Genomic DNA, 11,865 nt, shown 5'->3' on the forward strand with positions numbered 1-11,865 from the left:
CCACTGTGTTTCAAAAACTTTTTGCATGAATGGTGCTTATACTATGTCATGAAAACAATGTAGATTGCAATTCATAAACAACCACTGATTCTTGTTTTGTTACATTATATTCACTTGCAAGTTTCACTCCCAGCACAGCCAGAAAAAAAATTGCTTCCGCTCTAAAATAATGTACATCATTTCAGCTAGTGACAATTCAGCAATGATTCTGCAGAAATTTCTGCAACAAACATAATATACAAGACTCAATGGAGAATGAAATTCTTAACATTAATTGGTAATCTACTGATCTCGTTTTAGAGACTTCCAGTTATTCAGAGAAAGAATTAAACTCACCTCACTAACCAACAATCAATCAACTCATTGCATTAGAAAATGAAGTTTTTCAAAAAGAAAAAGTTAAGTCCTTAGGTTACTCTAAAAACAAATAGGACTATAGTGAAAAAGGTCTTTAAAATCCTAGAGGAATCAGCTCAAGTTAAAAGAATAACTCCAGAATTCATAGACTTAAGTTTGTGTCCTATAGGCAGCAACCAAGCAAAACAATTGACTAGTTTGTCGACTGATGCCAATGCAAAAGTGTACAGTGTGACTTGAGTAAAGGAAAACAGGCAATAACCTCAGAAATAGCAGTTGTTTCAGAACTAATTAAGTCTTATTGGTTGCAAGAGGGACAAGACTGGCAGCTTAACATTCCAGATTTAGATCTTTTAGGCATGGCAGAGGGATGTAAGAGAGATTGGGGAGTTGTGTTAATGGTTAGGGAGAATATCACAGCTGTACTGAGGGAGGGCATCTTGGAAGGCTGATCCAGTGAGGCCACATGGGTGGGGTTCAGGGAAGGGTGCAATCACTTTGATGGGGATGTACTACAGGCCTCCCAACAGCCAGCAAGGGAGAAGTACAGATGTGGTCAGATTATGGAAAAACGTAATAACAGGGTTGTTACTCTGCATGATTTTAACTTTATCCATATTGACTGGGACTCCCTTACATGTCAGGGGCTCGGATGGGAGCAGAAATGTATTAGGTACATCCAAGCTGGCTTCTCGAAGCTATATGCAAATAGCCCAACAAGGAAAAGGGGCCATACTAGACTTGGTACTGGCTAAGGAGTCCAGCCAGGTGATTCAAGTTTCAGTGGGGAGTGTTTCGGAAACAGTGACCATAATTCCATACGTTTAACCTACTTAAGAGCAGAGAACAAGACAGCATAGGAACAGGCCCTTTGGCCTTCCTAGCCCGCACCAACACATTTTGCCCTTCTGTATTAAAAGCGTCTTCACTTACAGGATCCCTATCCCTCTATTTCTTTCTTATTCATTTATTCGTCCAGGTGCTTATTGAACGCTGCCACTGTATCTGCTTCCATCACCTCCTCTGGCACAGCATTCCAGGCACTCACAATCCTGTATGAAAAACTTGCCTTGCACATCTCTTAAAATTACCTCCCAACCCCACACCTTGAGCCTGTGTCCCCTAGTAATTTCCCCCTTCACCCTGGGAAAACGCCTCATACGTCCCACTCTATCCATGCCATTCGCAATCTTCCAAACTTCTATCAGGGTTTCCTGCATTCGTGTGAAAGCAAACGCAGTCTCTCCAACTTTTCTTCATAGCTAAAAACCCCTTACTAGGCAACATCCTGGTAAACCTTTTCAGAAACCCCCTCCAATGCATCCACATCCTTCTGTTAGTCTGGTGACCAGAACTGTATGCAATATTCCATGTGTGACTTACCTAAATTTCTATAAAGCTGCAGCATGTCTATCCTTACTCTCAACGCCCCTTCCAATTAAGGCAAGCATGCCAGAAGCCTTTTTTTTCCCCCAATTATCTTATCTACCTACCACCTTCAGTTATCTGTGGACCTGCACACTCAGATCTTTCTGCATACCAATACTCCTAAGGGATCTGCCATGCACTGTATAATTTCCACCCGTACTTGACCTCCCAAGATGCATCACCTCATACTTATCTACAAGACCTTAGGTGAAAGGATTAAAAATTTGGGGTGGGGTGGGGAGCTAACTTCAACAATATTAGGCATGAACTGGGGAATAAAGATTGGGAATTGATAGTAGATCCATGTCTGTCAAGTAGGAATCTTTTAAAGGCCAGTTCATTAAAGTTCAAGACCTGTGAAAATGAAGGACAAGGATAGCAAGATTATGGAAACTTGGGTGACAACAGAAATTGTGAGCTTAGACAAAAAAGATAAAAAGGAGGCATACAATAAGGCTTAGGAAGCTGAAGACAGACATAGCCTTTGAATAATAATGAAAGCAGGCAAGAACCTAAACAAGGAGTTAGGTGGGCTAAAGAGGTCATGAAATGGCCGTAACCAATCGAAAGAAATTCAATGTATTACATCTGACAACGACTAGCTACAGGATCTGAAACACATCATTGTTAACAGGTAGCCTGAACTCATTAAAGCAGGCTCCCAAACAAATGTCAGAGATAGTAAGAACAAATGTGTTATTTTTGGCCTTATAGAGATGAATTAGACTTAGAAAATTGATAGTTTCAAGGGTACACTTGGGTTGCTTCCCACAATTTTGCATTAATTTCTGTTGCATCATCTCCTTATTGGAGACATGGTGCAGAGAAAACCAAAAAACTAGCACACAAAATTTGTCCTTTAGCCTGCAATTAACAAAAACATAGATTGGTTGATACAATTGTGACAGTCATGACAAATTTTGCCAATCCAACCCACAAAGAACCACGCATACCACAAAATTCATCTGAACCATGGTTCAAGATTGCTACAGACCTATTTCAAGATCACAGTCAAGGCAATTTATTGGTGACAAATTGTCAAGTTTTCTCTGGTTAGATAAGCCAAGGATATCATAATTATCCACATGTTAGCTGCTACTATCATTACATCCCATGGCATATCAAATCAAGCCAATAGGCCTCAATATGTCAGCACGTCATTCTAGGATACATCGGATAAAGGGAATCCAGAATATCCACATTTCAAAAAATCTGACAGTATGTACTACAAGGAATAATCAAGAAATGTAAAGCATCTCAACAATACTTCAGGATTGTCAAATTAAACTTGCAAGTTACACCTCAGGGTGATGATCAGCCTTTGAGAGAGTGAGGGCACAAGAGATCAGAGTTAGCACTGTTGCCTCAAGCTCCAGGGACCAGGGTTCAGTTTCACCCTTGGGTGGTCGTCTGTGTGGAGTTTCCTCCAGGTGCTTTGGTTTCCTCAAACAGTTCCAAGACGCGCAGGTTAGGCGGACAGGCCTTGCTAAATTGCCTATAGTGTCCAGGGATGTTCTGGCTAATGGGAAATGCAGGGTTACAGGAATAGGGTGGGTCTGGGTGGAATGCTCTTCAGGTGGTTGGTGTGGACTCAATTGGCCAAATTGCCTGTTTTTATGCTATGGGGATTTTAAGATTCAAACAGCAAGTAGGCAATTACCTCAGCCTCACTCAGAGACAATAACACATACTTGGATACATGGAAAGTTAATGAGAAAATGTACTCAGCTAGATTGCATGTCATTGCTATGAACAACAGTCATCCTCTATGATGGAACAGAGGACACACCAATTACAAATGTTAATCCATAATGATAACTCAGATATTGAAAATATTGTGTTAACACCAGGAACATCCTGTGATCAAGGAAAGCATGGTGTAATTGCAACTTCTCTGTTTCTTGTATGTCACAATTAAGGCTTCACTCAATGGAAGAACAAAACAGGTGAAGTGCACATACACTGGTGTGATTTCAACCTGCCTTTTCCATCAGCAGTAACACTTTGATCAGACACGTGGTACTCCAGACTACAGTTGACCCACAGAGTTGCACATCTTAACCTGGGCTGAAGAGGTGCTGACAGTGCATCACATTTTCAGGAAAAACGTACAAGAGAAAGCCAAAGAGAAAACCTTAAAAAGACAATTCCTACACTTGCCAGTGACCAAATTTAGGACAATGAAGCAACAGATAAGTGAGGTGTCAAAGCCCCAGGTAAATGTCTCATTGACCAATACCCGCAAAAAAATTTCTTTAATCTATGTAATGTACCTGCACAAATGAGCTAAACTTTGAAACCTATGTCTGTACTAAGATGAACCACATTCAGAAAACGGCCAGGGTCCCGAAGAAGGCTTCCAATCTAAAACAGTCACTTTCCTGCTTCTTGGATGCTGTTTGACCTGCTGTGCTTTTCCAGTTCTACATTTTTTTTGATGACAGCAGCCAAAGGAAAGTTCAATAACTGAACATTTAAGATACTTTCTAATCAACATGATCAGACATGTTATTACATACCTCTACAGCCAATGGGATTTGAACGTAGGCCTCCTAGTTCAGGAATACAGACCCATGTAACCCCATTGATATACAGAAACAAATATCTCTCCATAAAGTAACACTGTATTTACATTTGAACAAACTATTTACTTTGGTTACTTTTTGGATGATTTTGCTGCCCTGCACCCTCTAGTCTCAAGGGGGTAGAATTTTGAGATGTAGATGAGGTCAGTGGGTAGCATTGCAATACGTCATAGAGAGTCAGAGTAATATAGCATGGAAACAGACCCTTTAGCGCAAACAGGTCCGTGCTGACCATAGTGCACCCTCAGCTAGTGCCAGTTGCCTGCATTTGGTCCTTACCCCTCTTAAACCCTTCCCATCCACTTACCTATCCTCACGTTTTTTAAATGTTGCTATTGTACCTACCTCAACCACTTTCTCTGGCAGCCCATTTCAGAAACACATCACTCTCTGCATGAGGAGATAGCAGAATCTCCAGCATTGGCAGTTCCTGAGATAACAAGGTGTAGAGCTGGATGAACACAGCAGGCCGAGCAGCATCAGAGGAGCAGGAAAGCTGGCGTTTTGGGCCTGGACCCTTCATCAGAGAGGGTTAGGGTTAGGTCTAGGCCTGAAACGTCAGCTTTTGTGCTCCTGAGATGCTGCTTGGCCTGCTGTGATCATCCAACTTCATGCTTTGTTATCTTGGATTCTCCAGCATCTGCAGTTCCCATTATCTCAGAAACTCTATGGCGACATGCAATAAACAAGTCTTATCTTGCTGAATTAGCAGAATTCCATAAGATTAAACTCAGTGCTTTCCTATTGTTTAAAGAATGCCGTTCATTTACACAACGAATATATTTTTATTCTTGAGTGTGATGGCAAAATGCTAGGGCATAATCCGTTGTTTAATCAATTATCTGTGAGAAAGTAACATTGCTCTGCTAAATTATTCAATGAACAAATGTTCATCTGACTGAATAAACTACAATTATGGGTGAATCTCAGCCTGTAGAATAAGCAACAATGCCATACAGTTTAGGACATAACACTCACCTTGCAAAATAAACAGAAATCCTATGCAGATTAATGAGTAACTCTTGCCTTGTTTAATAAATAACACCTTTACAGAATCAGAGTCAGTAATCCTTACCTTGCAGTTACAAAACAAACAGCAGGATTTCATTTAACATTTCCTTGACCTTTTTATGCGTGCAGAGCTAAGAAGAACAGGAGGAATGTGGGAGTAATTGGATAGCCCTTTCAGAGCTGGTACAGGCATGATTGCTCAGGAAGCCCCTTCTCGGTTGTATGATTCTATAAGATAAGAATCACATGAGCTAAAGGAAATTAAGTGAAAAATGATTCTCTGAATAAGTAACCACTGGATGTTTCTTTCTCTGGGCTATGTTCAAATTAAGTAGATGCTTCTTCAAGCAGCTGCTTGAAAACACCTAGTCTCATTGTTTGAATATTTTCAATTCTCTTCCCTGAGCATTCCAGCTGTAATTCTCAACTCAATAGTGTCAACCAACTCCTTTGGCAGAATGTTTTCTTTCAGCAGACTTGAGAGAAATACAGGGTAACACAATTTATTGCCTTCCCTCACACCTCCATGTGAAAAACGGAATAAACTGTAGCTCTTTTCTCCAGAGCTAGGATGCTGATGGATGACCTAATGAAGAATGTAGATATTCTGAAAGAGTTTGACAGAATAGAAGAAGTCGAGATAAATCCAAAAGAGTCTATAAATATCACAAGTCACTCATAAACCCAACAAGGAATTCAGGGAAACATGTTTACCTAGTTACTGGATAGAATTTGGAACATATTACAACAAGTGTGATTGAGACAAATAGTATAAAGGCATTTCAGGAGAAATCTAGAGAAGTATACAATGAAAAAATAGGGTATGTTGATCAAGTAAGGCAGAATGTGGACAAAAAAACTATTGTTATAGTTCTTTTGGACTATCTATTTCTTTGCTGTAAATTTCATGTAATTCCCAGAGCAATAGATTGCACTGTGCAATGATATATGCATGTTCATATCCAGGATTCTCCATACTGAAGATCACTTGTAAGAACAGGAGAAAGCCATTCAGCCCTACTTGTTACTTCATATAATCCCCACAGTGGAAGTGAGCCATTCAGCTTGAGTCTATACCAACCCTCTGAAGAGCATCCCAAACAGTCCCACGCAATTTCTAACATGCATTTCCCATAATTAATCTACCTAGCCAGCACTTTGGATTATGGAAGAAATTGGCACACCTGGGGGAAACCCACACAGATGGAGGGCGGGGAATGTGCAAACTCTACATATATGGTCACCCAAGGCCAGAATTGAACCAAGGTCCCAGGCGCTGTGAAGCAACAGTGCTAGCCACTGAGCCACCATCCCACCCTATATTTTTCCCCTTTTTGCACAACAAAAAGTTATCAATCTCAGTTTTGAAATTTTCTAATTCCTGCTGTGGCTGTTTAGTGCCAATACATGTTAAATTAGGGGAGTTGTTGAACTGTGGGTTTTTATCCAGGAGGAACCAGTTTCAGGGCATTCACATTCATTTTAGGCAGCATGCTTACAGCTGTAAGAAGTCAATGCTACGCAACAAACAGGTCCAAAAAAGTTAACAATTGTAGGAAGTACAGACGTTTCAACATAATAGGAAGGTACTAACAAAAATATTATTTTATTTGTCCCACTGTCTGAGTTAAAATTGCATTCTTAATCCCATATTCTGAAGATCAATATATAAGCAGTGAATCTGTCTGTCCAATGATAGTCCAAAAACAGACTGCAGGTTCAGTCATAATCATATGAAAGCACATTACACACTGGGGCCTTGGTGTAGAATCATCAATATGCTCATGCATCAATCTCTAATATACTATTTCGGCATAGGACTTCAACAAATTCCCACCACCCCATAGCTGCAGGAAGAAATGATTCATGGTCTATAGTCATAATCTGTTAGCTACCAAATTTAATTCAGCCAGCTTGAACAGAAAGCTGAGACCTGGTAATCAAGCTTCCCTCTCAATTGCATTCGGAATTCACTCCAGGGACAGTCAGACAAAGGCAGGGATCCCTAACCTTAATTTAAAAGAAATGGTTGGTGTTCTATCTTACACCATATTCTGTACATAAAGTTTGTCAATACTCACATCAATACTTCTGTTAACACCATTGTAAGATAGCACTGATCTGAAAATAAAACAAACCCCAGGCAACAACTCATTGATTATATTCTTCAAAAGATACTAGGGAGATTGTCCAAAATAATAGTTTAACATCTGAACTTAGATGAGAAATGATAAAACCATTGGAGTTTTGCACTATAGCTTACCATTTCACTTGAACCCTGTTGAAGAGATTCCAAACCATAACCTATGACAAAGGATGCAAGAGTAGAAGCGGCAGAGAGTTAAATACTAAATAAAAACCAAAAGAACTGCAAATGCTATAAATCAGCGACAAAATAAAAATTGCAGGATAAGCTCAGGAGGTCTGGCAGTGTTTGTGGAGAGAAATCAGTTAACGTTTAGGGTCAAGTGATCTTTCCTCAGACCCCCGGTTATTCACTGTCCTATAAACCAGCCTTCCAAACCACAGCTTGATATCACCAAGCTAATACCCTGGATTGTTTGTTTGAGTGAAAAGTCTCGACATGTCATTCCAGGTGATGTCCTGCATTCAGGGTCTTGGTCTTCCAACTAAGTTTCACAACACTTTTTATTTGAAAAGCTGCGGTCTTGCTTATACACCAACAAGTTACTACACAGAAATTACACATGCAAACGGGCCATTCAGCTCAAACAGTCCATGTTGACATTTACCCACTCCTTCTGATGATCAAATAATTCCTCATCTAATGATTCAATCTACTGTCTTGAATTTTAATATAATTTCTTCCTCAGCCACTAACCTAGAAATGAATTCTACAGCCTCACACTGAAAATGTTAAGCTCTAGATCTCATATTTAATATTGTATTAAAGGCCTTTCATTCTTGACCCCACAATTAATGAAAACAGACTTCTGTAGCCTATGTTCAAAGCTCAACACTGAATTCAGTATTGTCTAACCCGCATTGTTAGAATGAGAAACGGAGCCATTTCTTATATATCCTCATAGCATTCTACAGTATCAACTTCATTCCCTGAAGTCGCAACATCCTTGCTATAGTGAGAAGTATAAAAACTCCGTATTCAGAGTTATTACTAAATTTTTAATTTTATTACCTCTTTTAACTCAAGATAAAACCTCCAATGCAATGAGCCTTTTCTCTCTTTTTACAGAAAGTCTTATCAACCCCAAGATCTGCCCTTAATATCTTCTTTCCTCATTTCCTATTCATCTTATTGCCGTACTCTGTTGAATGTTGCCAATGAAATACATTGCTAGTCAAGTTCTTTGCTTATCTATTTCCTCACTTTTCTAAATGGGTCTTTTGTCTTTCCAGAATGATCATTTGATCTTTAGATTCTCATGCTGCACAATCTCGCTGCCTGATTCACTCTGTTACTTTGCTGATTGGTAATGTTTCCTTCTGCTAGGTTTGTTACTGAGTTTATATCAATTCCTCCTTCCTCTCTGGCTGCATTCCATACTTCAGCATTTGTAATCAAATTGTGAAAGGAATCCTGCTCCATTTTCACTCCCACCTCTCTTTTCGAACTGTCAGTATCTCTCTCCAACCACAACTTGCACTTGACGTTAGGCACTCAATGGATCAGAGGTTCTGCATTCTCTCTTCTAAAGGATAAGTTACACACCGACGCCGTTCTCCCCACACCAAGAGTTATAAACTGACAACAGAGAGGTTTAACACTTTTTCAAAATAAGAAAGGGAAGTTAGAACACAAAAAAGTCATAACACTTTTTTTGTCTATTCGGCACTCATTCTGAACTCTAACCTTACTTCCCTAAAGATCTGGAAACAAAGAAAAGGATCAAAATTGTTTTATGATTGTCCACCTGACGCATTTCTGCCCGATCGGTTTTCGGTCGTATAGTGACAGCCAATATGTATGGAAGTGTCAACTACTGTATGCGTGTGCATACACCAGGGAAAGAGGAACAATACGGTGTTGCAGGAAGTGACATTAAATGCAAATATTTATGGTAATTATAACCTGTAATGGCAAGTGTCGAACCACATTTCATGAGCTGCATTGAAAGAAACAATCGTCCTGCACTTTGTCACGTCGAACTTGAACTATTTGTAATGAACGTTTACACCTTTCCCCCCCCCCCCCAAAATACGTACTTCATTAATAGAAAGAATCTTGTTCTCCTCCGCTATCCAGTTTATCCCCACTGGTTAAATGTCCAATACCCCTGTACGCAGAGACAAAGCTCTGCTAGTCACATCTTCTTATTGGACAGGGCCCCTCAACTGAAATTATACAGCCCTGACGTCTAAAGGAATACCTTTCCAAAAAAATCTTCTAAAAGCACACACACCGCCTCGAACTTAAATTCGATTTAGCTTTAGAAATCTAGCTCATAACGATGAATGAAGGTAGACTTTAGGACCAGGTGGACACCTCGAAACTGAAGCACTTCAAACACGAAGCTTACACCAATTGCTTAAAAGTGAGGTTATTGAATGCGAAAGTCTTCCTGCTACTGAACGCACCCGACATATTAAAAAAAAATACGGCAACAACGAGCAGCTTTCTTTAAATCAACTGATGCTGAGGTCAGTACATGATATCCTAACTCGACTGCAAATAGATACCTTAGTTTCGAAGGAATTTCCGCCCACTTCGGCCCACTTACCCGGTTTAAAATCCCGGCTCCAGGCGCCCTGCCGCACGTTGGAGATCGTACCCGGGCCACTGTGCTAACCGTTGTGGGGTTCACACAGTGAGGTTCTCGGTCACTTACTCGGGGTGAAAGACAGCTCTGCCTCAGTGACCACAGACTGAGAGAAGCAAGAAGACATCCACCCTCAGAGAATCACTGGCAAATATTCGTGATGTTCAGACTGCGTCTCCAATAGACATCCAGCGTTTCCACTTAACAGCAAAACATTCACAGCCACTCAATTCAGCAGTACTCAAATACACCAGTGACCCACAGCCATTCTGAAGAGTTGAATAAGCTGATGTGTTATCTATATTCAAAAATAAACGACAAAATAGATACAGGCAAATACGGAAACTTCATTAACTGGACGGGTTTCAAGTAAGATAAAATTGTGTTCTGCTTACGTCTCTCCCCAGGCCGCCATATATCGTGGCCTCTTTTAAAAAAACATATAAAGTAGTTGAACAAATTGAATCAATAAAATAATGAAATTTATATACTCATTTGCACATGTGATATTGTTAGTATGCACATTTAACAACTGTGGAGAAAGGAGAAGTATTGCCTGGGTCTAATATAGCCTTTTTAACATGGTAATGAAAACAATAATGAGAATTAAAATAGTTAGTCCTCAGGACATTACAGACTCCTGGGGCCATATTTTCAAAGGGCTTTGGAGGACTGAACTGATGTTTGCAAAATTTAAAAATTATGGTTACTATAGTTTGTCTCAAGATCACAATGCCTTTAGGAAAGTTTTGTACTTTTGACTGAGGCTGGGGAAGCCAGTACGGAATATGGTGGCAACCAATTAATAGCTGTTTAAACTCTTTTAAGTGGCCTGCTCAGTTTGGAGTAGAATTCTAAATGCTCAATTCAGCAAGTCAAAATATGATTTTCTCCCTGCCGTCATTACTAGTGTGTTTTTACTGCTCTTTCTGCTCTTTTAAAAGCTTGTTTCCTCTTTTACTGGATGTAGGAGGCTTTTGAGACTTGAGTGTTCTGGTGGGTTTTTTTTTAAGAGGAGTTTTCTGTTTAGAGATGTTTTCTTCACCTCGATGTTTAGCTTTGTGACATTTTTCTGGGTGCTGGGAGGTCTTAAAACTGTACTACTGGCTTTGTGAAAAAAATATTTTTCAAGTTCTCTTCATCAGGTGATTTCAAGTCTACTTCTTGATCTTCACAGCCACCAGTTATCTATGCAGTGGATCCTATAGCTGCCACCATGTTTTATCAAGTGGTTTGATGCCACACTGTTTGTGTGCTTTATAGTGTAGGTAAGAAGGCAAAGTCAAGAAAGGTTTGTAGGCTTAGAATTCAAAATAACACAATGTATAATATATTAATACTAAATACTGCCACGTTTGGTAACCATAGATGTACCACACTCTGACTTATTATGTTTGGACTAATCTCAAGATTCTCTAAATTTCTAGTGTGTACCGTTGTAGTCTTCTTCTAGAATGTTCTTACTTTGCCCATTCTGTGTTATTTACACTCAGTGATTGTCAGTTTTGGAATGTAATCAAAAGAATGCTCAGGGGTCCCGATGTCCTTGCACAACAGTTTAAAACTCTGAATTCACCTGGGTGATGTGTGCCAGACTGTGTATTGCAAATCAGCTCCTTATAGTCACATCAGGGAATTAAAAGGAAGAGGAAGAAATTGCCAAATGTAAAAATAGTCAAAAATGTTCAAACTTCACTAAGCTTAGAACTTGTGCCTTTGGATTGAAATATAATAGCTTCACTTGT

At 39.7% G+C, this 11,865-nt stretch overlaps 1 protein-coding gene across 2 annotated transcripts in view; it reads right to left on the reverse strand.

The window, feature by feature from the left end:
* ndrg4 (NDRG family member 4) overlaps nucleotides 1–10,389 on the reverse strand; it is a 160,330-nt gene extending 149,941 nt beyond the window's left edge. The window contains exon 1 of one of the 2 annotated variants that reach the window (XM_048546331.2): nucleotides 10,082–10,389. Coding sequence is in view for 1 of the 2 variants with exons in the window: in XM_048546330.2 (XP_048402287.2) it covers nucleotides 9,275–9,359 (85 nt within the window). In the remaining variant the exon portion in view is untranslated. Of the gene's footprint in view, nucleotides 1–9,274; nucleotides 9,361–10,081 lie in introns of those variants that run through there. The other variant, XM_048546330.2, reaches the window with a different exon arrangement.
* Nucleotides 10,390–11,865: the final 1,476 nt, after the last annotated feature.

Source organism: Stegostoma tigrinum, chromosome 16 (genome assembly GCF_030684315.1).
Source record: "Stegostoma tigrinum isolate sSteTig4 chromosome 16, sSteTig4.hap1, whole genome shotgun sequence".
In the NCBI taxonomy this organism is placed as follows: domain Eukaryota; kingdom Metazoa; phylum Chordata; class Chondrichthyes; order Orectolobiformes; family Stegostomatidae; genus Stegostoma; species Stegostoma tigrinum.